The sequence below is a fragment of the Aptenodytes patagonicus genome, chromosome 7, assembly GCF_965638725.1.
Source record: "Aptenodytes patagonicus chromosome 7, bAptPat1.pri.cur, whole genome shotgun sequence".
NCBI lineage: Eukaryota > Metazoa > Chordata > Aves > Sphenisciformes > Spheniscidae > Aptenodytes > Aptenodytes patagonicus.
This window is the reverse complement of record NC_134955.1, coordinates 29,493,208-29,520,764: the sequence shown is the minus strand read 5'-3', so window position 1 is coordinate 29,520,764 and position 27,557 is coordinate 29,493,208. Positions and strand designations below refer to the sequence as shown.

Below are 27,557 nucleotides of genomic sequence, written 5' to 3'. Positions count from 1 at the left end.
TTTCCTTATTTTTAGACTTCAAATGCTCTCAAATCTTGCTGTTGCTTGCATTAATTTGTGCAGCAGTACTGTTGTAAGTATCCATTTTTAATAGTCTATGGTCACCATATCTGCTTTAAACATGAGGAGTGTAATAGATTATTTAGAAACATCAAAATCTCTTCCTTTCCATCTGCAAGACCCAGAAGTCATATGCACAAAGGTAGGCAATAATATATCAAATCCAGCTGTAACTAATTTCAGAAACTATTATTAAATCTCCTATTGTTACCATCGCCTAAACAGGCATTCAAGAAAATGCTGGTCACTTGGCTACACTTGATTCTATTTCCCTTCTTGATACCTGTTGTCTTTTCTGATAAAAAAGACTTCCCTCTGCCCAGGTCCCCATGGGGGAACCCATGGCTTATCTTTATTTCATGCAACACCGAGCCATTCTTTTGCTTTTAAACATACCCATACACCTTGCACCTAACACTAAAATGCCATGAGAAACACTGAAATCCTCACAGAGGAAAAACCCCTATTGCATGTGAGCTTTTAGCATTCCAAATTCTTCAGCTTGAGTGCCACAGGCTCCTCTCAGGAGAAGCAGGTAGAGACCTATGGACCTCTGAACGCTCCTTTCTACAGCTATGAATCATGGCCTCCAATGACACAGCCGAATCACAAGATTGTCTATGCTTTTCTTGTTATACCATTAGGATTTGTTGAAGTTTTAAAATGAATAGGGACAAGCATTTAAAGGGAGTCAGTTCCTGAATTAGGCTGTTACCAGTCCAGGACGTAGGAGACTAAGTGATGCTCCTTGCTCTGCCACAAATGTTTTCTGTGGCATCTGATACCTCATTCAGATTCCAATGTACGGTGGTGTTTAGGCAACTGACTGCTGTAGGTATGTAACTTCCCTTGGTTTATTCACCTTTATGCCTTCAGAAATCCAAACTTCATTCTCAGAGAGAGTTTTATGAATTCTCTGCTGGAGTTGGAGTGTTCTCCAATATCCAGCTACCCAATGCAGCAAGTACCTCCCTACCTTCCAGGGATGTTGTAAGGGTGAAGTTAGGAAAGAGAGAATCAAATGCTGCTGTATTGACAGCTATATACGCCTATCAAATATACAAATTCAGGGTAGTTACCTCAATACACAAGTCCTTCACCAAGACGAAGCATGAGGAAAGGCTACTGCCAACATTTTTGCAAAGTTGTGGCTAATTTGTTTGCTGGGTGTTCTTGGGATGCTTGATAAGGCCAGTGGCCAATTTGTTTTCTCAAGGTAAGGGAGAATTTTTTGATCCAGAACAGGGAGGTCTGGAGGAGGTGTAAATGCTACAGTCATTACTAATCAGCAGCTTCATTGTCTGGAAATAATTTCCTTTCTACCAGAACCCTTTAGCACATGAGCCAACTACTGCCACCATATCGTGACTACCTGTTACAATGAATTATTACTGTTTATTGTTTTCCTGTCTTATATCACCTGGTACTTGCATTTCTTTTATGCTGTGTTATCCTTTTTAACAGCAGGCAACGTGAAGGCTGTTCAAATGTCACACAGGGCAAGTAGGTGACATAGGAAACTAGTGCTGAAAAGAGCATGGAGGTAAACAAGGGTAACAAGACAGGGCAATTCTGCTTTATGATGCCAGTCACCTGCACTCAGGTGGCTAGTATGGAAAGCTGAAATTAGAACCTCACAGCAGTTGAATTTGGTATCAAGTATCTCTATTTTAATGCTTCAGTCCACCTGAATGCTTTACAATGATCATTAATTATCTCAACATGTTAAAATACATCTAAGGGAAAGCTCTATCACTGTAGGGGTGAGATTTGGAATCTCCGTTGTTGATCAGACTTTTATCTCCGAGCCAGCGTCTGGTCATCAGCATAGGCAAAAAGTGCTAAAATCTCATCTCCTAAAGTTAGCACACATGACAGGGAGATGCCATTACATTACGCTGTACCTGAGGAGTGTGCTTACTAGTCTACACAGCAAAAATTATGCCCTAATATCACTCTCACACACACTCACCCCTACACAAAGAAAGATAACTTTTATGAAACCGCATTTCTTTTTCTTGTAAAAAGATGTTTAGGAATGTATTGTGACCAAATCTGAAGGTCAAAATATTTTTTCGCTGGTTTCAACACCTTGAAGGAAATTATAAGTGAACCATGCTTTAGTCTTTTAAGATGTTTGAGATCCTCAGCCTTCACTGAAAATTCTGGGTAGGTAAATCTCCTAGAGTGGTCCATGCTTCAGGACGGTTGGGAAGGGAATTTCTGTGTTACAAAGACATCACTTTTAATTTACAAACAGTAGAGTTTAACTATGGAAACATCTATACTAGCTTTTTTGCTTTGATAAAGTGTTGTGGTTTAACCTCAGTTGGCAACTGAGCACCACGCAGCTGCTTGCTCACTACCCTCCCCCCCCCCCCCCCCCCGGTGGGATGGGGGAGAGAATTGGAAGAGCACAAGTGAGAAAAACTCGTGGGTTGAGATAAAAATAGTTTAATAATTGAAATAAAATAATAATACTGTAATAATAATAATAATAATAATAATAATAATAATAATAATAATACGCAAAGCAAGTGATGCACAGTACAATTGCTCACCACCTGCCGACCGATGCCCAGCCAGTCCCCGAGCAGCGGCCCCCCCGGCCAGCTTTCCCCAGTTTATGTACTGAGCATGACGTCACATGGTATGGAATGTCCCTTTGGTCAGTTTGGCTGTGCCCCCTCCCAGCTCCTTGTGCACCTCCAGCCTTCTCAGTCGGTAGAGCATGGGCAGCTGAAAAGTCCTTGACTAGTGTAAGCATTACCTAGCAACAACTAAAACATCAGTGCCTTATCAACATTGTTCTCACCCTCAATCCAAAACACAGCACTGTACCAGCTACTAGGAAGGAAATTAACTCTATCCCTGCCGAAACCAGGACATAAAGACACTTTTGAGGCAAATCTCACCAGAGCAGGCTTGGAGTACGTTAACTGGATTAAATCCTTTTGGATGAAACTAAATTGGAAAAACTTACTCCAGGTGCACAGTTGTTACAGTCATTAATGGGCATTCAGTTTACAATATTAGAGTTTGTTCAAAGCAATCACCCCCTGAAGTATGTATAATAAGGACCTAGAGTCCTCAGCACCAACTGTTTCACTGAACAAAGTCATGTGCTGTGAGCTGCACTATCTGCTAGTGTGTACGTTGCCTGTATTGTTTAATTTTTTGTTAGGGAATATTTTTGGTAGCTGCTGAAATAGTTTCAGGAATAAAGGACTTTGTGCCTAGCAGAAACAACTTATTTTTTCCCATTCTTCCCCCCCCCCGATTTGTCTATCATCCAGATTATTCTGATTTTTCAGCTGGAACATTCTTTGAATGTTCTACAGACATCGCAAACACGACAACCTAATGCTAACTTGTTTAAAAGATTGCACATATTTTATTTTAGGGGTTTAGGAACTTCCTGGGAAATCACGTTATGTTCATCTGAAATTTTGAATTTTAAATGTAGAAAGCTGTGTTATTTTGAACTTCACTAGAACGTCCTCGATGAGGGAGAAGATAGTTTACTCTTTAACCCTTTATAATTTAGGCAATATTCTTTTATTGGGAGTCGGGCTATAATTTACATGTCAAACTCAACACAAACGTGATATGAACTTCTTTCTACTCACCATCTGGCTAGAACATAAATATGGATTTCTATTATGCAATTAAAAATCTAATACAATCTAATTCTACTAATACTATTTACAAGATTATTTGATATAAATTTTGTTTTATAGTGCATTGAGGAGAGGATTTATATTTTGGTTATTAGTATTATATACATAATACATAGGGTAATATCTCACACACACATAGTAGGTGTGCTTATATATGCACACATATATATGTATACATCTGTAGAAATTAGTGTGGTCTGTGAAACCTTCCCTGAATTCACTGGCTTCCACTACAGGTCTTCTGAGAAGATTCACATGCTTGAAGTGAAGTATGTGTATACATGCAGAAGAAATTGTAAATTCTGCTATGAGAACCTGTACCAGGAAAGGGTTGCAGGATACTTCCTCGGAGAAGTGATCCAGAAAATGATTTAAGGCATGGCTGTGTTGTGAGACGCAAAGGAAAGGGGTCTCTCGCCCCAGTTCATGTGGGGTGAGGGAATTACTTTGTTTGGTGTCGGTCAGGAGTTTCCTATTTAACTGAAAAATTAATACTAGTCTTAGGGTACCGCTCTACCTCTACTCTCCAAGGAGGTTCTGCAGATTAGAAAAGACAGTACGAAACAAAAAAATTAACTGCTTTTCCTCCACTGTGCACCGAGAGAAGGCATTTCTAGCCTTTAAGCTAGCACATTTTTCCTTTTGTGGTTTCTGACTAAATAGGGTCCACTGTACTGAAGAATGATTTAGAAGACATGCTATGCCAAGGGCATATTCTTTAGAGAAGAAATTGCAGTTTCTCAGCCAAGGGGTAAAAAAAGGGAACAAAAGCAATCTTTCCTCTTTTGGATTCAACCACTTGTCAAGTTGTAGTTATGTTCTCTACATAACATTAACTCAGTATTCACCTGTGGAATAATACTAAATCAGAGAAAATTGAACTCCCATCACCATCATTTGCCTAATGTTGTTTTATCTCCCAATTCCAGGAATCATTACTTCAAACCACCCTTCTTTTTGTTTTGCTTTGTCTGGCTTTCCTCATTGCATTAAACCATTTGCTAGCACTCAACACCTTTCTATCCATGTGTGTGACTGTGCCCAATGATACTTTTAAAGCAATACATGAGAAAGAAGACTTTACGTGCCAAAGACTATTTCTAGACTCCATCATCTTCACCGCCAGCAGTACACCCCCACGTGAAGCAGCTGCAGTGGGTGAAGCCCCACCTGCAAGCTGGGACATGCTACGTTGGCTGAGGACCATGTGAGAGAGGCCCTATCTCTCCTAGTAGCTCAGCACTTGACTAGAAGCGGTTAGACGGCGGCAAGCACAGAGTGAGGCCAGAGCCTGGAGAACAGGCTCCTCATCTTGGCCAAACACCACTTCCTCGTTTGACTACGGTTGGGTCAATTCATCTCCCTTTGCTGCATTCCCATCAGGTATACAATGGAAATTTGAGGTGGTGAATATGTTACAATTTCTAAAGCACTTTAACATCAAATGTCAGGTAGCGTTTTTTACTACAGCATGGCTGGCGGGGGTTCTCAGTGAAGACTGCCCGGAGACCTGGCCTTGTTGGAACTTCTCGGCTCTGAATCTCTCGGAGCATTACTGAAAGCCCCACGCAAGCTCCCGCGGCCGCCTCCCCCGTCGAGACGAGGCCTCGGCGATAGGATTTACCGCGGAGAGAGAGAGACCGGCTGCCCCTCGCCAGCAGCCTCCCCCGCCAAGATGGCGGCACCTGACCGCGCTTCCTCTTCCGGCCGGGGTTGCCATGGCGCTGCCCCCCCCCTCGGCCCACCCTCCCCCCTCCCGCCGGTGTGTGTTTACATCGGGCAGGAGGAGCCGGAGCCCTAGCGCCGGGGGAGACGGGAACGCAGCCGACGGCGACAGCCGCCCGCCCTCCATCCCCGGCGGGCGGTGCTCCGGGAGACGCGGCATGAAGGTGATGCTGGCGGCTGTCACCGGGGCGAGGCGGGGGGTTCCCGCTGGCGGGGGTCGGCTGGGCCGCGGTGGCTCCCGGTGGCTGCGGTGGGGGGGTAGGGGCCGGACCGGCGTAACGGGGCCGGGCCCGAGGCGGTAACCAGCAGCGGGAGGTGGTGGCCGCTCGCTCTCTTAACGAAGTACAACTTCCAGAAGCTTCTAACTTCGTGGGGGATGTGGTGCCGCTTCTTGGAAACGTCTCCCGAGAAAGATTTCCCCCCGTCTCTCCGTTAAAACCCGGATCGTTTCCTGCGGCGCAGTGATGGGAAGGGGGCAGCGTGGGAGCCGGGGGAGGCTGCCCGCGCCCGCTCTGGGCTTGAGTCTCTGCAGAGAAATCGTCCTACTTTCCCCGGGCTTCTTCCCTCATGCTCATAATCCTGTAGACAGTTTTATTCCCCCAGCAGCCGTGCGGTTTCGTGCTTTTGGTATGCCACCGGGAGTAGCTCCGGCGCTCACCTGTGCTGCTTCTCTCGCAGGCCCTTCCGAGAGTGTGGAGGAGATCGTCGCCTTTCTCCTTAGTTCGCTGTGGAAAACTATTAGGATAGAAACGGGCTAACCCTAGCTGGCTGGCAGCTTCGGCGCTGTGGGAGAGGCCGACGCCGAGGCTGGCTGGGCTATAAAAGTAGTAATATACTAGCTCTCGGTTGAGAGGTTGTCTCTTCAGTTGTGTTGGTTAGGAGTCAGCAGTGCTGTGGTGCTGTTTTTTTTTCCCCATTATGTTCTGTCGCATCTGTTTAATTTGCAGGTGTATGACTTTGTAAAGGGTTCCCTCTTGTTAATCAGTCTGAAACGCGAGGCACACCAGGCGTTCCCTGTCTCCTGAATTTGTCTAGCAGTAAAAAAATGTATTGATCAGCTATAGATTGTAAGCTCTCTGAGGCAGAAACTAAGTAGCTATGGTCTGTACCTATCCTGATTGAGAAATTTGGCTCAGGCCTTCCTCCAAGCCCCTCAGTCAAGTAAGTATGTTAGAAGTTCCTGTGCTTGTGCAGGTTTTGGGTTCTGGGCAGTGCACCTGTGTTGGTCACGCAGGTTAACGATCGTCTCTGTGCACAAGGGCCTCTCAACCATCAGTGTCTGCGCAGCTAACAGAGGAAAGAAAAGGGGCAGTTTTCAAGTACATGAAATAAATATATAGAAAAAAAAAGTTTCCTTCTATGCAGTGATACTTATTTGTTTTGCTTTTGTTCAAAACCTGGTAGTAAAGAGTAATTTTTTTTTCTTTCTCTCTGAATAGTTGTTAGTTCAAATAGTGTGGGATAACAAAAAAATACATATGAGGCAGTTATTGGTAAACAGTGCTATGACCCTGGGTGAGTTGTTGACTTACACTGCAAAACAAAAACCTCAGAGTGCTGGCTGAACAGTACATCCAGCTTGAGGGCAAAAATGAAAAGATTTCCTTCAGCTTCTGTTTTATTGCATGCAGAGTAAACTGCTGATTATTCTTGCTAAGCCCATTACTTCTGCTGAATTCCTCTTTTGCCCCACTAGAGTGGGGAAAGCTCGTGGCTATTTTAGGTGGTCTCACTCAAAATACAGCAAGATATGAGTGGAGTCATGTTCTGATTGTAAGGAAAATGTGTGTGTTTGGGAGGAGAGTCTTTTTAACCAATCATTTATCAGGTATAAGCACTGTATAGAGCTTTTGGGTATAAAAGGGTTCCATTTTCTCTCTCAGTGGGTAATTTCTTTCAGTGTGTATTTCTTTCCATATGTACCGCCTTTTGCTGCAGCAGTTGCCTCAGTTTCCTCTATGTAAGATCATTCCAGATGCATGATTTAAAGTCTTAAGCTGGGGGGGGTATAATTACATTTTTATTTAACAAGTGGAATGCATCAAAGTGTTTGTGCACAGTTTTTTACCCCTTAAAAGGGGGAGGAAAGGAGAAGCGGGGTTGGGGGGGTGTCTGTGCGGTGTGGGAATTGGATCTGAATCCCTTTTATGGACCTGCTCACAAATAACTCAGTGTGACTTTAAGAAAATCAAAGTTTAAGTTGTGATCATTGCAGGGAATACGTCAGAACCAAGCTTTTTGAAAAGTCATCTTGCCTATTTTCTCCCCTAATTGTTGTTATGTCTTGGGAAATACATTTGAGTTTGTGTATTTTTAGCAGTATTGGTTTTGAGCCTTTCTCGTTGATGCTGGTTAGCAGGTTGCTGAGAAGGCAGGGCTGTCAAAGTGAAACAAGTTAATGCTAGTATGTATAAAGATGGTCTGCCTACTTAGGGGAGGGAAGAAGCAGGTGCAGAGAAGTAAGTGGTAACATCAGGGGAGTTCTGCTGTGGAAGTGATCCTTTCAGGATCCATCACTAATGTCTGATTGTTGCTGAGGAAACTGAAGCTTGATGTATTTTATTTTTAAGTAAATCAAATAACGTAAGTATCCTATCAAAAAGGTAGAGTGAAATAAAGTAGCGTGGCAAAGTCATACTTTAAAGCTTGAGGTGTTAAAGTTGGCTTGGATTCAAGATAGTCTCTATGTGTACTTTGCTTCTGTTCCCATCTCTTTCAAGCAATGGCAGTGCTGAAAGATGATATTTCTGGGCCCTTTCAGGCTATGCAAAATATAAAACTTGTTGAAGCCCCTATTTCCTGCACTGCAGGACAGGAATGAGAGGCAAGCAGCTTAAAAGTGGACCGTTCCTATATGTAGGAATATTTAAGTGATCTGTGATGAATCCACCAAGAGCGTTTGCTTTCCTTCAAGGGCAGATCATCTTGATGGCAAAGAAATACACCTTTTCAGGCTGCATTAGGAGCCTGATTAACAGGTTGGTCACAGGTGGGGAGGGCAGTTTCATTCATTAGGGGAGTGGAGAATTGTGGGGAGATGACCAAATCCCCACCTGTCCATCACACTGTCAGCCACCAATTACCGTCCCACAATACAGTATGTTTCCAGTAGTCTTCCGTTGTGGCTAAGCGCTGGATTTCTCACGTCTTGGGCAGCACTGGAGATTGTGCTTGCGTCCTTGCTGACAGAACCTCTTCATGCCTTATCTTCAACCAGTGAATGAATTGGGGCGTTAGGATAGTCCCTGATGGCTACCTGGTATGGTTGCTGCTGCAGTGACTGTGTCTAACACTGCTCCTGTCACTGCTCTAACTTAAATCCCAAGTCAGAGGAATGAAAGGCATTGAGAGTGTCAGGTCATATTGAAGTTCTTGTTTGGGAAAGCAAGCTCACGATGTTATTTCAGTTAAGTAGCTGCTCCCCTTTTTATTGAATTGAAGTGATTCTCCAAAGTAGAATGAGAGCTCGTGGTGCTTTGGCATGTGCTCACATTTAAGTTATGTATTTTGGGATGACAGGTGTCATAAATTTGACATTTTCCTTTGATAAACTTATATTTAAGAGAACGAATGTGAACTTACTGCCTATGGTTGTTCTGTTTTTCTGACTGCCTGTGATACTTGATGTTGGCAGATGAATCCTAGAGATCAGATAAAGGCAAGGTATTTTGAAGATGAAGCATCAAAAGTTATGGGAAGCCTGAGTAAATATTTCTCTTGCTTGTATTTACAGACAGCTCTGTTCCTGAAGGGTGTAATGGATTGTCCTGTCAAAACTTGATGTATATGTAACTTTTTTTTTTACATGTCTCTGATCCTGTTTACCAGTGCTCTTGACAGTTGAAATGAAAAGTACTTGAGAAAGGAACAGCTGATAAAAAGGAGAAGAGGCAAAAGGTATTGCTTTCTGTGGAGTATATAGTAATCTTTTTTTCCTGGCATGTAGTCCTAAATTTGTTATAGGAAGCAGGAAGAGAGTGAATGTAAGTGATAGAGTAAAAGGGAACATGAACTGTATATTCTGTAGATAACTCTGACTGAAATATTTGCCTACTATTGGTCACATCCGGATTTCTTTATCTGTGAACTACCTTACAAACTTTATGGTGGTTTTCCTTTCCCAGTGTTTCAACTGAATTTCAGAGAGGTGGGAAGAGGTTACATGCGTTCAGAGTTCTGGGCAAGGTACATGCTTACATGGTAAGGGCAGTAGTAGAGCTCTTAAGCAGTTTTTTCAAAAGAAATGTTGTTGCTGGTTGAACTTACTGGAAGTCACAAAAGTGGCTTGTGCTTGTGTTAGCAAATCTTGCAATCTTAACACTTTGGCAGAGCTGCCTAAGGTCTAGTGCAATTCTTGGGCTTCCTTTCAATCTAAAAAATGTGCACCTTGCAGATCCTCAAAAGTAGAAGGCAGCCATTACCAAAAGCTATTCCTGCCAGAATGAATTTTTACTTTTAAGTTGTGTTGCTTGCATTCATAATGATCAAGTGTTTTCTCTATCCGATGGCTGTTTAGTTGCCGAGTGAAGTAACTCTGGTTGGAATCTTGTATGCAGCAAGTTGTGATCTTCCTTACACTTCTTGCAGTTAGTTTGGAAGAAAATGAGATCTCTGTGAAGCCTGAAATAAAAGGGGCATTATTGCTGGCAGTGCTTCTGGCTGTCAAGTTTAAGGCATGTGGGCTAGGTGTGAAATTGGAGAGCTTGATGATACCAGAAGATGTAGTGTTTGTTCTGTAGAGTAAGTACATATTTTATCTGAGATGTTATGCCTTTAAAACACTACAACAATAAATGCATAGAGCAACAAGCAACACTGAGCTCAAAGAGCTCTGATCTGAGTTCAGAACTCATTTGTAAGGAAGGAAATTGACTTAACTACCTAGCCATCAACAAAATCAATTTAAAATTTGAGTGATAAATACATCATATTACAATCTCCCAGCTAATTCAGAAATGTTTGCTGTTTTGCAGAAAATGCATTTTGAAATTCCTAATGAAATAAGGAAACAGAAATAAGTTCTGGATTGAATAAAATATTTTATTTTTAACCTCAATTTCTAGCATTTAAAATGACTTTCGGTACTTTTGGAACAGCTTTTTAACTTCAAATGGATTTGCAGCTTTTTTTTTTTGTCTAATTTTAAAAAATGAAATTAATATTTTGGCAAAATGACTTGTGTTGCAAACTGTTCCAGTGGTGCCTCTTGTGACTGTCTTTTGGGGGGGAGTGCTCATGTTTTTCAAGCTGGGTACATGCTTACGTACTTTGAATTCAAGTTTTATTGTAGAAATTACTATGTTCTAGCTGTAAGACCCCTTGAAAAAATTAGTTAAATTTCAACTCATTGAAGCTAAAACAGTAGTTGTACACTTTTAAGGAAATAAATGCATGGAAGTCAGGTAATTCAAGTTGGCCTTATGAAACCACTGTTATAGAATACTGCTGTAATGCATCCTTCCATAAGTGTTGGGTTTTTTGGTTGGTGGGGTTTTTTTTGTTTTGGTTTGGGTTTTTTTAAATTGTGACCCTACTGAGGATAATGGAAAGGGTACTTTTTTTTTTTAAGTCTCTAGCATGGTTAAGAAAATCTTAATGACCTCTGTTGTATGGGCCTGTATTATTAAGCAAAGGACTTCTCATTTTTATTTCAGACAAATTTCTCATGCTGTCTGCAGCTTTCTAGAGTGGTATTTCCACATCTCGTTAGGAAAATGGAAAATATTCTTTCTGCAGTGTGCATTATCTCATTTCTTTAGTCTGAGTAAAACTGGCATTAATCATTAAATCTACCTGTCAAGGACCAGGCTGGAAAAAATACATTTATACTACTTTTGCTAATTGTAGTTATGTAGAAAATGCAGTAAAACTGCAGGTCATTAAGTCTTATTATTGCTTGCTTTTGGTTCACCAGCGCAACTGAGTGAATTTTTTTTTCCCCTGAAGTCTTTGTTAACAGACAGTGAATGACTGACAGGATGCACGAAGGCTGAAATTACCTAAATCAGTGAATGGTCGGTTATCAATATGAGTTAACTGATATTTTTGAGATACCGTTATTGGTAATTATTTAATTGCTTTCAGATTGGTTTGCTGTGATGCAGGGTCATGCTTTGGTCCTGCATCATTCCGTGTCGTACTCCTCTCTGTTTCAGAGTCTGTTAGGTGTTTCTGTAATGGCTGTTTTTCCTATGTGTTAGCCTGCCCCCAGCTTTAATGATTGCTAATTTTGGAGTTATGCTGTGCAATGACACTTTGCCTTCATGGAACTTTTCTTTTCCAGACAAACGCAATTCAGCACAGTCAGTTTTTGAATATAAACAGTGTTCTGGACAAGGCATATACCCTTCCTTGTAGAGGTAGTAGTTTAAACTAGAATTGACAGCAAATTATGCAGCCTTTTTCAGGGTAACTTTTCAGCCTTTACACTGTTGCATGGTATCCTTTTGATAATTACACTGGTTAACCTGCTCAGAGTGAGGAGTGTTCTCTTTGGGCCAGGTCAGTACATGATCAAATGAAGTGGTTTGTTTGGTTTGTTTTTTGAAAAACACTCTTTCTTTCTGTGCTAACATTGATTTAGTAGGTGAAATTCAGATGGAAAATAAATGGTCGATCAGGACAAAACTCAATACAATAGTTAGTTCAAAATCCAGAACTGTCTGAACTATCACTGAGCAGACTGTATTGGCTTTTTGCTGTATAAATGGTGTTATCTGCCCCATATAAAGAGTGAATGTAAAAAGTAATGTAAACCAGGCTGTTTACTGGCTTGCTGAATGGAGAATAGATTGTGGTGTCATTAGTGCTGTTGAAAAGTTATTTATGCCAAGTAAACCCTAATTAGGATTACTTGCAGTACAAAGTTGTTTTATTGCTGTAGAAATAGGATTTGACTCTTCCGCTGAGAACAATAGAACTCAATCTTGATTTGGAATTTGCAACATTAAAGCTTCTTCTCGTTGCCTCTCTCCTCCAGTCCTGTTGTCAAGACAAAATTAAGTGTTGTTAAAATTGTAGCCTCCCTAATGTGTTTGTCCAAATGCAGAGAAGAGCAAGTAATCTAAGCAAATTTTCTAGTTCTTTCTTACAGCGTACCTTGAACAAAGTGCTATAATTTTACACTACTGTCATCCTCAGCGTTTCTATTTCTGTACTTTCCTTTAGTGTTCTAGGGGATTTATAACTGCAACGCAAATTCCTCTTGGGCTGAAACCTGGCACAGAAGCTCTCATTATGAGTGAACCTTGTTTTGTAAAATTAAAAGCAAAGCATCCATCAAGAGGCTTTCTTAAACATTTTTTTCTGCTTTCCTGTAGGTTTATGGTTGCAGATCACTTTTTTTCCCTCTGCAGGAAAAATCTAGCCGACTTTGGAAACCCCTAAGCTGTAGGTGAGCAATCAATAGCGATGGCAGATTCAGTGGAACATTCCCATTACATTTAGAAAATTTTAAATGAAAGTCTTAATTCCCTAATATGCTGAAAATTCATTGCTGAAGTAAAAGCTGCAGCTGCAACAGATCTAGGTCAGGAAATCAATACTGTTTTCACTTGAAAATGCACAGGGAAAGTAGTAGCTAAAGCTGCAGATTTTTATAATAATTTTCGAAGGGTAGTCTCAGAACTGAGACTAAACTGCTGAAGTCATGACTCTGAGCTTCACATTCATTCCTCCAGCTTCTGTTCTGCAAGGGGGAAATGATTACTACTAAAATTCAGTATAATGGAGAAGAGTATTAACGTTGTGGGGTTTCTTTTGGTTTTGCTTATGTGGTTTGTGTTTTGGTTTTTCTGGTTTTTGTTTGGGTTTTTTTTATTTATTTAAGAATACTGTGCTTCTAGGGGTTGAGTAGGAATGGCAAGAAGGAACAGAGTTGTAAGGTACGTGCTTCTCCTTGGTTGGGAACAACAGTAAAGTGTCTTTCTATTAGTCATCATAAACTGCAGGAAACTAAGTTACTTGCCCTAAACTCATTCAATTTCAGTAATAATTTTTCACAGGATGGATTCTTTTTTGTCTTTGATTCCCCTCCCCCTCGGCCTTTGTTTTGGGGTTTTATTTTTTGCTATTCACTGACAGACTCTACTTCGGTTTAAGATTATATACTGTAACTAATGTAATGCTAAGTACAAAAGTAGAGTCTAAAGGGCCTAAAAGCAGTGGTGGGTAGTGGTGGAGGGTAGGGTTTTTTTCATTGTTTCAAGATGGTCTGTAGGGACTTTTTAGAAGGCTTAGCCGTTTCCAGTGTTGACTTACATGTTTGGGCATTTGCAGTGACAGTCTCATGTCACTGCTGACTTACGTGCAAAATGGGCTGATAATGGTTGCCTGGTGGTGGGATTGCTCCTGAACTATGTGGGTTTTTTGAGTATTTAATACTCTGCTGAGACTGAGATAGTATAGGCTGTTTTTATGATTGACTATGCTGAAATTATTTGTTAATACAAATGTGGTGATAAATGCAGCTCTTTGTTTCAGTGTCATAAACATAACTCAGTACCTTGTGGAAAATACTGACCCTCACTGGATAGGAACCTGCTTTCTGTCATGCATGGATTTATCACAGCACCTGTAAAGTAGATAGTCTTTAAATATACTGAAAATATGAGCATATCACTGAAGTTCTGGTCAGAATTATTCTCAAAAGTGTTGTATCCCATGGAAGAGCATGAGGTGTAGTTTGAAATGCTTGTAGGTGGTTTGTCACACTTGTTTAGTTCAGTACTGGAAGACCTCTCCATCCGTAAATAGAATCATAGAATAGTTTGGGTTGGAAGGGACCTCTAAAGGTCATCTAGTCCAACCCCCCTGCTGTGGGCAGGGACATCTTCAACTAGATCAGGTTGCTCAGAGCCCCATCCAACCTGACCTTGAATGTTTCCAGGGATGGGGCATCCATGACCTCTCTGGGCAACCTGTGCCAGTGTTTCACCACCCTCAGTGTAAAAAATTTCTTCCTTATATCTAGTCTAAATCTACCCCCCTTTAGTTTAAAGCCATTCCCCCTTGTCCTGTTGCAACAGGCCCTGCTAAAAAGTTTGCCGCCATCTTTTTTATAAGCCCCCTTTAAGTACTGATAGGTTGCAATAAGGTCTCCCTGAAGCCTTCTCTTCTCTAGGCTGAACAGCCCCAGCTCTCTCAGCCTTTCTTCATAGGAGAGGTGTTCCATCCCCTGACCATTTTCATGGCCCTCTTCTGGACCCGCTCCAACAGGTCCATGTCTTTCTTATGCTGAGGGCTCCAGAGCTGGATGCAGGACTCCAGGTGGGGTCTCACCAGAGCAGAGTAGAGGGGCAGAATCGCCTCCCTCGACCTGCTGGCCATGCTTCTTTTGATGCAGCCCAGGATACGATTGGCCTTCTGGGCTGTGAGTGCACATTGCTGGCTCATGTCCAGCTTTTCACCCACCAGTACCCCCAAGTCCTTCTTGGCAGGGCTTCAATCCCTTCATCCCCCAGCTTGTATTGGTACCAGGGCTTGCCCTGACCCAGGTGCAGGACCTTGCGCTTGGCCTTGTTGAACCTCATGAGGTTCACATGGGCCCACTTCTCAAGCTTGTCCAGGTCCCTCTGGATGGCATCCCGTCCCTCAGGCATGTCGACCGCACCACTCACCTTGGTGACATCTGCAAACTTGCTGAGGGTGCACTCAATCCCACTGTCTATGACATTGATGAAGATATTAAACGGTACCGGTCCCAATATGGACCCCTGCGGGATGCCACTTGTCACCAACCTCCATCTGGACATTGAGCCATTGACCACTACCCTCTGGATGTGACCATCTAACCAATTCCTCACCCACCGGACAGTCCACCCATCAAATCCATACCTCTCCAGTTTAGGGAGAAGGATGTTGTGGGGGACCGTGTCAAAGGCCTTACAGAGGTCCAGACAGACGACATTTGTAGCCCTTCCCATGTCCACTGATGTAGTCACTCCATCATAGAAGGCCGCTAGGTTGGTCAGGCAGGACTTGCCCTTGGTGAAGCCATGCTGGCTGTCTCGAATCACCTCCCTGTCCTCCATGTGCCTTAGCATAGCTTCCAGGAGGATCTGTTCCATGATCTTCCCAGGCACAGAGGTGAGACTGGCTGGCCTGTAGTTCCCCAGGTCTTCCTTTTTTCCCTTTTTAAAAATGGGGGTTATGTTTCCCCTTTTCCAGTCACTGCGAACTTCACCGAACATATGTAGCCTTCTATGAAACGCGGTATAAGACAGCAAATGAACACTAATTTACCAGGTCACAGCAGCCCCTAATATTTGAGTTAAACTGCACTGTAAGGTCAGTAGTCATACAGTGTGATCAGAACATAGGATAATATGTTCCTCAGGCAGTTTCTGCGAGAATCCCTGTAGGTTTTTTCTCTTGATCTTTATAATTTGCTGTGTTTATACAAAGCTTTTCAGCTTCCTTGTAGTTTATTGAAACTGTTGGGAGGGACAGAGTGAGCTACCTTGGAATTGGCGCATCGATAACTTCAGTTTGGAAGGGCGAGTATTGTCTCTGCTTGAGTCGACTTGTTCTGGTGAGCTTAGATCTTGTTTTTAAAATATGATGTATAAAAATTGCCACTAAATCTTAATAGTGCTTATAGTCAGAAACTCATCAACTGCTGAAAGGAATTGTACGACGTGCTTGCTTGTGAGAGCAGGGACCGTCTCTGGAGAGCCAAGAGGTTTTTCTTAGCTATATGTTCCTAGGCTCCACGCCATAACCTAACTATTCCTGTAATAATACCTGTTTTAAACCTGTGCTTCTCCAATGGCTCTAGTGAGGAATGGAACCACATTCTCAATTAAAAAGGCTATATAAACCCTAAATAATTGAAAGAAAATTGTACAGTTAATAATCTACTGATGTTTCTGAACTGTTGATACATCTTCCTGCATCCTAGATGCTCCTAGAGGGAGCATCAAAGCAAAAGCAACATCTGTGTGCATTACTTCTGCCATGGCTGCAGCTCAAGAGGATTATTATAGAATTGCTGGACACTGCATGGCTGCTTATCTGCAAGCCATTAACTTTATACAGTTGTGTGCATCCCATTCCCCTATTCATCTGGCAAGGATCCTTAAGAATGAGAAAACAAATGTAACTGATGCCTCATTCTTGAAATAATAGTGTAAAAAAAAAAAAAAAAAAAAAGTTGAGACCAACAACATTATGACTTAGTTATAAATCTTATTAGAAGACAGTTTCCTGGAATTTTTATTGCTGTAAATTACCGTGCTGCCAGAACTGCAGATATCTTCGGTATTGATTACCAAGCTTGCAGTAGACCTGGTGAATTGAACTCGGCAGATATAACTAAAAAAGCAATGGACGTGCTGATCTAAGATACAAAGCCATTGTAAAGAGACTTTGTAGTATTGTTAATAACATCTGTCAGTGCTTGAGCCTTAAGTATTACTTCTAGATACGGATATGAGAACCTAAGATTCTCATCTACTGTTAACTGTTTTACATTTTAATTACTTAGTGAAATTCAGTACCAACACTGTGCACACTTATTCGCTGGTCTTAATGATTAAACTGGTATGCTGAAGTCTGACAAACACAGATGTTTACAAGACTACTTTCTCTTAGAGGCTCCCTATATTATCAGTGATTATACATAGTGATAAGATATCAACGAGATAAGAACTTGGGTTATTCTATAGAAAACATTTCTAACTTCATTTTAGGAACTAGGAAATCTCAAGATTTCAACGTTTCTTACAAAATAATTCTTGGAAAAGTTAAATTTGTGGTTATTTGACTTGCCATGCTTCAGTCTAGACTGTGTTTTCAATTTTTAACATTGAACTTCGAAATTAAAAAAATTATAAATCAGTTTTTTCAGTGTTTTTTGGGGAAGATTCTAAAAAAAATAAATACAGGAAATGCATACCAAATACAGATCAAAATATGCTGTGTTGTGATGGATTGTTTTTGAGTAGTGGAAAAAAAAAATCTTCAAAAATTCTGGCCATTTCTGTTTGATATTAAGAATGTTCTATAAAAGTAGTAATCTTGGATTGTGTATTTTTCTTCTGTGGGATTCCAGTAGCAAGTGTTAAAAGTTTTGAATTGGAGGGAAGTAGGTGATGGCAAACAGCATCTCAGCCACGGACTTCATAGTGGTCTGTAGTGGGCTCTGTTTTCCTCACAGCTGGATTTGTTAATACTAGCTTAGGGCTAAGGCTGACCTTCAGCTAAGACAAACATCTATTTCAGGGTAAGTATTGTCAGTGATAACTACCATACTGGAGAGTTGTATTGCTAGTGAACACTGAGTAGTAGTTCATGCATAAGGGAAAAAAACCATAATGCCACCACTCACTTTTGGTAGCATTTTGCATCCTCTTTGTATTTATGTAGATGACAACAACTGTAACCCAAAGGAGCATCGCACTCATCGATTGTTGTTGGGAGAAGCCACTGAGTAGGTTTGTTTCATGGTAGCAAAGTGAGACTGCTGACTATTTTGAAGAAGAAAAGAGAATGTTTTTCTTACTGGCTTTTCCTTAGTCCCTGGAAGTCGGATTGTCTCCTTGGGCATCATATAGTTAGTAAGGACTTAAGCTTTGCCTTGTGCAGATGGTTCTGTTACTTGTCTTTTTTAATTAAAATAATTTTGGTGTTGCAAACTGGAAAGTACGGGCAACGGATTTGAGACCACCTGTAGTTTAGGAGTTCTTATAGTTGTGGTTCAGAATGTTTGCAAGGCAAATATTGGTACCTCATGTTGGACACGTCTACATCTTTTATATGAAAATAAAAGTTCTGATTTGGTATACTAATGTAGCCTCGTCTTCTCCTTTCTCTCTCTGTAGCATTAATGGGTAGGAAAGAAATGTATATAAATATATTGCCTGTGGTTGATGTAGAAACTTACTCAAATACATACTCTATATTCAAGTTGTTGCTCCTATCCAGAACTGTTGACACATTCTTAAAACCTAGGTCACATTATTTAGGTGAAGTGAGGAGGTGGTTAGACCTCAGTGTTGATAACTGACTCCTGGGTTTGATTTTTAATTGGACTAAGTCAGGCAACTTACTACTTTCTCATCTGTACCCTGTGGTAAAAATATTTTTTTTCTCCTTTCCAGGATAGCTACTACAAGGCACGAGTTAATGTTTGAACTGTTCATTGACCAAAGCTGGGCAGTATTGATACCAGGTGTTTTTAAATGAGGAGAAATAGGCAAATAGCTTGGGTAAAACTTGCATAGTCATGGATGGCAGAAATCAAGGTTGTGACAGTGACACTAACACAATAGACTTGTACACTTCACCTGGGTGGTTTGTTTTTCCCTGCTATCAGACTCTTGAAAACAACGTGGTGGTACTTCTTGTTTTCATGTCCATTTTGTTGAAAAAATGGGAAATGGATGAAAATGTAAGCTACTTCGTGCAAAGGAAGAAATTTAAAAAGTGTGTTAGTCTTTATAATGTGCAAAATGAGGAAACAGAGAAAGTATGCAGTACTGTTGGGGGTAACCTTGCAGTCACAGGGTTTGGAAAGTATGAAAATAAATACTGCAGCTTTAATGCTATGAGCCCTTTTTCTTCCTGAGTTGAAATAATAAAAGCTTGCAAGCTGTTGATGTACCAGTGTTTAAGCTGGCTTCTGTAACCTTCCAGCTGCATATGTTAATACACATTTTCAGATAGTTCAGACTACAAACCCAATCATGTTTTCAAGTGAACAAAAGCCTTGTTTCCTAATGACTGCTGTTTCTGATTTCACTCTTGACTGTACTAGCATTCCAAAAGAAGAAAATTGGTTAGTTTTTTTTTTTTAAGGAGCTCCATAGCTATGCCTAGTGTTTACTCTGCCATTATCTGAGGAAAAAAAAAAAAGGGGGGGGGGGGAGCAGACAGTGTTGGTGTGGTTTTTTTTTTTCCCTTTGATAGTTTGAAACTGAAAAAGCAACTACATTTTTATAGCTCCACAAGTCATGAAAATATTGCATGTGCAAAGTGAGTTCAGCAGCCTTAAATACAGGTGAATGCTCTCTAAGTCTACAAATCCAGTAACTCTGCTCACATTCTTCCATCAGCAGTGTTGCAGGCTCTTTCCAAGATCCTGAAGGCTGTAAAGTGGAAATACAAACTTTGGAGGGCAATCTGGTAGTTTTTCAGGAGCGGTTAGTTTAGCATGTTACACGTGCAGGCATAAATGCATGTGTAGGGGCATGTAGGGGAAATGTGGATTGGTTAGAAGATTGTAAACAACTTTGCTTTATCTTTCTTTGAAAAATGAGGTGTGGGGCCATTTGTATAACCCGTATTGATCTCCTTCTGTATTGAACAGGCCACAGACATTTCAGAATCTAGTCTTGGTAAGACAGATCAAAGATTGGATTTTTTTCCTGAAAATTGGAAGTGATGGCGAATCTGCTGCCACCCTTGGTAAATGGGGATTTGAATTTATTATTGCATTGTGTGTTTTAGAAATAGTAATTTAGAAATTGTGCTTCACCGTTCAGTTCCTGGTTTTTAGTCTACTCAGACCCTTGTAACTTTGCTTGCTAGCTTGAAGAGTCCTTCCCCCCCCCCCCCTTCCCCCCCTTCCTGTAAGTAATTTGACTGCAAACAAATCTCCCAGCAGCTTTCTTTTTCATCAGCTAAAGTGAGCTCCTTGTGTCCTTACTGTCTGGCATATTATCTAATCCTGTAATTATTTCTGTGGTTCCCTTCTGAACTTTCTCCAATTTACTTCCTCTTGCTGTTCTGTTCTGCAGGGACCTAGCTTAGAAACACAGATGGTGGAAGATGAAACTGAGACAACAAGTGAAGAACTGCCTCCTCATCTGCGGGAAGAGCCTCCCAAAGGTACAGTATCAGCAGTCAATATAAACTCTTTGCATTAAATTGTTCTGGCCAAGGAAGTCTTATTTATTTGTCTATCTATCTGACTTGAGAGCCTACCTCTGCCTATTTTCTGAGAGGGATAAAGCTTTGTCAATGCTGACAGCTGAGCTAACCTCCCAACCAGAGGTTTATCATTTTGCATTCAAAGACAGATGCACCCACTGAGTTGCGGACATTGTTCTGCATCCCTTTAACAATATGGTTTCTGATTAAAATTGTCCTGCTTGATCATCCTGTCTGTAGGCTTAGGAATAAAATGCTTCCTCTACTGTCTTGTTTGTGATGTTTTGAGCCTTCATTAGGGAAGGCTTCCTAAGTAGTCATCTATTCTTTCCTTACCTCTCTTTGCAGCATCCTGCTATTGAAATTGTCCCCAGCAGAGACTTGTCAAAGTTAGGTATTCTAGTGATTTTGTTTCTTTCTGCCATCTCTCTTGGAAGCCAGTTTAGCCATCTGAGGAGGAGGCAGTGAGATGCTGTCAGTCAGTAGGAGGCTCAAAAATGCCAATTTTAATTAAAGACTTTGTTTGCAATGACATGCCCTGGATTTATACAGGGAACAGAGTTTTCCCACTGTGTAAATGTTGCAGACGTTGTATATATGCAACAAAATAGGTGTTGCTTTCTTTTGAATAGAAGCTGCTGACATTGCCACAAGTGATGATAACGTTTTGAGCTTTGTCTCCATTTCAGTGACTTTTAAAGCACAATCACTCATAATCATTGTGGGTGGCTTAACCCAGAGAATGCTGAGATTCTTATTAGCAACTTACTGTTAAAATACCATGACATGGCTCTGGGAAACATAAATGTTTTATATTTTTCCTCTAAGAGAATAAGATGCTGATACAGCATTTATATTGACAGCCATTCTTAAAGGGAATATGAACCAAGTAGATGGTTTTAGGAATTTGCTGCTCCATCCCTTCTTGTGGAGCATTCTGTTATAGTTTTCTCATTAAGTTGTAATTTCTTGTTCTGCCGTTTCATATACTCTGTGTTGGCAATTACAGTATATAGAGGTAAGTGAAAGGCAGGTTTCTTTTTGCAACCCCTGTAAAGCCAGAAGGAAATAAATGTGGAAGATGTTGCGATTACTATATATACACACAGAGGATATACACCACCACCACCCCGCCCTTGTAAGTAATGCCAAGTCAGCATGTAAGGACCATGCATTGTTGAAGTTAAGAATTCTGGTCACTAGCCTGAGCTGATGATTACGTGAGCCTAGAGACCATATCCTGAAATGTAAAACACAGGAGATCATCTTGTCTCATCAGTTTATCAGGAATAGTCTTAGATTTTGGACTATGGCTTTGAATTGTGTAATCAGAAGGGGTTTTTTTTAATGTGGCTAAGTATTTTTGCAAACTGAATTTTTGTAATTGAAAGTGTTTGCTTCTGCCTGCAACCCTGCTGGTTAGAACGATGATGAAAAATGTCAGTATTAATATTCCAGTTCCATGACTTGTTGGGTGGTCTGGGAGAATTATGTACTCTGGATATGCCCACTTCGCTAGGGCAAGGAAAAAGAACTGTAACAGTTGAGCTGATTTGGTTAAGCAGCAGTACAGTAGATATGTGAGTTCTTTTAAAGTCTGAGCTCAGTATGTACTTTTTAAATTTTCAGTGATGTTAAGAGTAGCAAAATAGGAGGGATACTGAGAGCACAACTGAAACTAGAGACTGCTTGGGAGAAGAGGTGGAAAAATTGCTCCTGAAAGAGAGACATCAGGATTATTCTGAAATTATAGCTGGCTCTGTGTATTAGTGGAGTTGAGTGACAGGAGTCTTGCTTAGAAGCTGCTGTCTACCAACATAGACCACCTGGAATTACTATGAAGATCATGAAGTTGCAGGAGTGATTACAAATATCCCATGAAAGAAACAGATCTCTGAAGTTCTTTTAACATTAGACGCCATTAAGCACTGTCTTCTTGTTGTTGCTATTCTACTGATTTCTTGTTTCTTCTCATAGCACTTTCCTAGTTAAATCAAATGCTTTGCAATAAATAAATGAACCATGTTGTCATGACTGCTGCGCTCTTGTTTCCTGGGATCTATGAACTGGAGACTGTGTCTGCTTGCCTTCTGGTAATGAGCACAGAAGGGATGGAAAGCTCTCCAGAGTCCATGTCCTTACAGCACAATCCATTATTTCACCAGATTGCATCATAGCGACTTTGTTTTCTAGCTTCCACTGTGTTACTTACTCCCCTCCTGAAAGGAAGGGATCTGGAAGCACTGTGCCATATAAATATTGCGGTAAAATAAAAGGTTACCCTTCAGGGATTGTCATGTTTCTGAACAGTGTTGCAGTATGGCCTTTACAAATAAAGGGACAATTTTACAAGTCCGTCATGTACGTAAGTGTCTTGAATAAGCCTATGTGTGGGTAACAAGTAGGCTAGTATAGCAAACGTTGCTTTCTGGTGCTGTGTGGCAGCCTGTCAGTATATGAGACAAGAGGAAGTTTTGTGGTTTAAAAAGGAAGTTAACCGGGAAAGCCCTGAAAGGTAAGAGTCAGAGGTTAGTATTTGTGTGTAACCTGAATCCATTTTTTCATCTTCTGTCAAAGTTAACTTTTTTGGTGTTAAAACAAGTCAGGGGAGTAAATGAGTAAAAAGTACAGCTGGCGCAAGATCCTGTAAGTGATATTGGATATCAAAAAGGGCTTTTTATTTTACAACGAAGATGTGTTATCATCCATGGCGTTGATATACTCTGCCCTGTCTTGAAACGAAGCGGTGAAAGGAAAAATCTGGTCAGCGAGGCCAAGGCGGTAGCTGCCCGTGGAGAGATTCTTGTGCCCACGGAACCGAATCTGGCGGCCGGCGGTGCGTCCCGGGGGGCGGCGCGTCCCGGGGGCGGGCTGCGGCCGCGGGAGGGCGCTGCAGGCCCGGCAATGCCGCAGCTGCCCGCCGGGCCCGCTCTTGGCCGGGCGGCCCCGCTCCCGGTGCTTTGACGGGCTGCGGCTGTGTGAAGCCCGGATTCCAAACGTCGCTTGCACGCAGGCCAGTGAACAAGAGAAAGTATTTAAACCTATTAACTCCTTTCCCGTAAGCTACTTTGTGATGTTACAAGGGTAGCTTTCCACGCTTTCTGCCTCAGGAAGGCTGTTTATCCCCTCGTAATATTTTGCCTCTTGACTTCATGATCCATCTGCCCAATTCACATTTTTATTTTTTATTCTCCCTTCATCTTTCCTTTCTCTTCGATCTTGTTAACATACTTTTTTTTTTTCCCTCAGTTAAAAGGCAAGTGGGGGGGAGCAGTAGTAATTAGCATTTGGAGTGCTGCTCAGGCTAGTGTGCTTAACACTTCACAGGGAGGGCTATGTGTATGGCAGAGTTACTGTCACTAAACAGTGAAGAGCAGCGAGCTCTGGAGAGGAGTGAGTCTGTTTTAAATGGTATGAAACGCTTTCCTCTTTGCAAGGATTTAGCATTGCTGATCTGTGTTGCCACATGTTTGAGCACTGAGCTACTTTCAGGTAGATTCTATGTGATCTCGAATGTTTGCTGTTAAATGGCAGTCTGATCATAGTGTGAGCACTAGATTCAGTTACCCAAGTACAGCAACACCTTGCTATATCTGTTGCTTCTTTATCCGCCGTTTCAGAGTTCCGTTGCTGATCATTTGATACAGTGCACTGTTGATTGTTATTGTTGCCTTGCTTTTCTGTCCTTTTCCGTTAAATTACCCAAGGAAGGTGATGGTAATGAAATATGATGGTGATTAAATTTTCTGTAACATCAATTATGAAACAGCAGCATCTCCTTTATTGGATGACTCAGATCTTGATCTCTTCTATTTGATGAATCAGTGACCCTGACCTTATTCCTGCTTCTCCATCCTGTTGTCAGTAGATTGAAGGAAGTGATCCTTCCTTTTTATTCAGCACTGATGAGGCTGCATCTGGAGTACTGTGTCCAGTTCTGGGCTCCACAGTATGAGAGAGACATGGACATACTGGAAAGAGCCCAGCAAAGGGCCACGAAGACGATTAAGGGACTGGAGCATCTCTCCTATGAGGAAAGGCTGAGAGAGCTGGGACTGTTCAGCCTGGAGAAGGATCGGGGGGAGCTTACCAACATATACAAATACCTGAAGGGAGGGTGTAAAGAAGACAGAGCCAGGCTCTTTTCAGTGATGCCCAGCGACAGGACAGGAGGCAGTGGACACAAACTGAAACACGACTGAATGTAAAGAAACACTTTTTCACTGTGAGGGTGACCAAGCACTAGAATGGGTTGCCCAGAGAGGTTGTGGAGTTTCCCACCTTTGAGATATTAAAAAGCTGTCTGGACGTGGTCCTGTGCAGCCTGTTCTAAGTGACCTTGCTTGAGCAGGGGGGTTGGACCAGATGATCTCCAGAGGTCCCTCCCAACCTGTGATGCTCTACCTCATACGTACTATCTCTGTGTGTTTAAAGTCTCTTTCTGAAGTTCCTGCATATATCCCCCATCTATTATGCTAATTCTTATGGGAAAAGTAGCTTTACTCTGTCAAACTGCTAAATGTTACGCATTTCGGGAATGCTTCCTTGGTAGATACTGGGATATGGCTGCAGTTTCGTTTGGCCCTACGTTGCTAACTAGTACTGAATATACTAAAGCTTAGTGCAAGGTGGTATGGTCTGATTGAAAAGCTGCGTCATTAGTTAACAGCAGTAGCCCCTCTTGGGAGTTTACAAACCAGTTCCTTCTTCCATGATCTTTAAATATTAAGCATTTAAATTTTGTCAGCCAACCTACTATGACCAATTTGGCAATGAGCGTGAGTCTTGTGTCTGAACCGTCTGCTAGCTCTTCCACAGTTTTCAGACCTGGCAGAGATGTTCCTTCTTTGTTGCAGACAGATTGGGCCTTGTGGAGTAAGGCTTTATTAAAAGCAATGGGTCTTAGCAGCTCTGCAGTATATAACAGATCTTGGGAAATTTACTTTCCAAATAACTGTGGTGTTCCTAATTCAAATTGTTTTACACTTGCTGTGGGTAAGGAGCACACACGGATAGTTACTGTAAATCAGATGATTTGCACCAATTTAGAACATAGTATCTTGTGTGAGCCTTATAATCTGTCTCCATGGAGGCATATAGCCTTTTCTGCTGTTTTATATCTTCTGCAAGATGAAAGTATATTGCATACTTCTGTGGGAAGCTTTAGAACTCCTTATCCACAGTTTGGGAATATCTGATCCAACGTATCTGGGAGTTTTGTGGATCACTCTCTCAGGATTGTCTTTGGATACAAGTATTTTACCTAGATGTATTATCTGTATAGATCTAACTTAAAAAAAGGTATGCGTTTCAATTGAGGTACTACTATGCATTTGAAATTTCTGAAATTAATTAGACTTTTAACTTCATACTGGGGTAATGTTGGGGTATTTTCTTACAAGAACACGGCAATTTCTTGAAGCCAGCAGATGCCAGAAGAACATGGCTGTTTAGGCATCTCATCTGAGATGCAAGACATTGAGTTCAAGTCCATGATACAGGTACTTTGAAAAGGTACATTCCTATAAACAGATTCAGTTTTGATGAACGTATGGCACTTTTCCAATTAGTTTGCTTAAAGTATTCTTCACGCAGAACAGTCTCCATCAGAGACAAAGTTTTATTGTTGGGCCAAATGTTTGCTGCAGTAAGCGCCATACCAAGATTTAAATGCTGCAAACTTGAGCTGCACCATGTTTTGCATCCTCTTGTTGCAAGTAATATTTAGGATGTTTGTCTCCGAACTGCCTGTATCCAAAGAACCGCAAAGAAATCACCTTGGAAAATGGTGCATTTAATAGCAACTCTGCCTCCTTTCAGTCTTAAGCTCTGTACTGGAAACTGTTGCTGTTTCTGGTATAAAGTAACTTTATTAAAGTTGGCTGTGGCACTTACTGTCATCTGTTACATACATACATACATACATATGCGCATATGTAGTCTACTAGATTAATATCTTCAAGAACTTCTGTGAAGCTGGCAGTGCAAAACTATGCTATCTGCGAAGCCCTCTTCTGCTTTCCCCAAGTCAAATCACTCTCTTCAGTGTGCTACCTCGTGAGGTCCAGCAGTCAAATCCTTCTACAGAGGAGCTCTTTAAATGATCTGCTTTTTTTGTCTAATGGCCAGTTGGCAACATTCTCAGCCTGGATTCACCTCTGCAGTTCTGTGGTGTTTTAACTAAAGCAAAAGACTGGGAACTGGGACAGCTATAATCTATTCCTAGCTCTACTGTTGACTTATTCTGTGGCACTAGTCAAGTAGTTTGGCCTTCCTTGAACCATAGTATTCTTTGTGTATGAAACAGAAATGACCATTCTTACTTATAAATGAGGATGGTGAAAGAGCAAATTGTAACTTTTTAAGCTTTTAGAGGCAGAAGATACTTGAAAATTGAAACAGAAAATGTGATCATAATGTATAAATGATACAAAACTTTTCCTGATACATAACTTGTCAGGGTGTGGTGTTTTTTTTTTTTTTTTTTTATTCTTTGAAGAGGTGGTTGGACTTGTCAGATAATGTCAAACAGAAAGGCAGGTTTCTTAAAAAGCAAAGAAAGAAATTAGCAATGAGGCTGTCTGTTCTTTGGAGCTGGGACTTTATGTACCTGGCATGTCCTCTCATCTGTAAAAACATTTCCTTATCTACTTCTGTAAATGGCCTGAGGCTGAAGAGCAACATTTCAGTATCATCTGTCTCCTTTTAAGGCACAGATTCTGTGCAGCCATACTCTTCCATTGGCCAAAACAGTTCTTGTTTCTGCAAAAAGAAATGACCTGGAGTGTAAGCTCAGTCTTCTGTGCGAAGTCTACCTTAGTATTTCTGGTAGAGTTGTAAAACACTTTCACACCTATCCAAGTTCTAATACTGTGTTTCTGTTTAATTTATCATTGTCATTGTTTTAGTAAAAGCTGAGATTCTTCTTTAAATTCTCCACTGGCTATATTGGCTTCCTGATGCTTTACTTAATTTTGTTCTCTGGGGGAAATCAGCAATCTGAAATGGGAATAATACTCAACCAGTGTCTGTGTGTATCTCTTTTTTCCTCTTTCACCACCCCCCCCCCCCCTTCTGTATTACTGCTGCCGTATGCCTGTGTCATGGTTTAACCCCAGCCAGCAACTAAGCACCACACAGCTGCTCGCTCACTCCCCCCTGGTGGGATGGGGGAGAGAATCAGAAGAGTAAAAGTGAGAAAACTCATGGGTTGAGATAAAG

The 27,557-nt window shown here is 41.3% G+C and overlaps 1 protein-coding gene across 2 annotated transcripts in view; it reads left to right on the top strand.

Moving 5' to 3' along the window:
- Positions 1-5,507: 5,507 nt before the first annotated feature.
- The window catches only part of LOC143163357 (transmembrane protein 263-like), a 205,671-nt gene continuing 183,621 nt past the window's right edge, over positions 5,508-27,557 (top strand). Inside the window, exons 1-3 of one of the 2 annotated variants that reach the window (XM_076344595.1) lie at positions 5,508-5,629; positions 19,774-19,871; positions 20,204-20,294. In XM_076344595.1, the coding sequence (XP_076200710.1) occupies positions 19,848-19,871; positions 20,204-20,294 (115 nt within the window). In that variant the 5' untranslated portion in view covers positions 5,508-5,629; positions 19,774-19,847. The remainder of the gene's footprint in view (positions 5,630-19,773; positions 19,872-20,203; positions 20,295-27,557) is intronic. The other variant, XM_076344596.1, reaches the window with a different exon arrangement.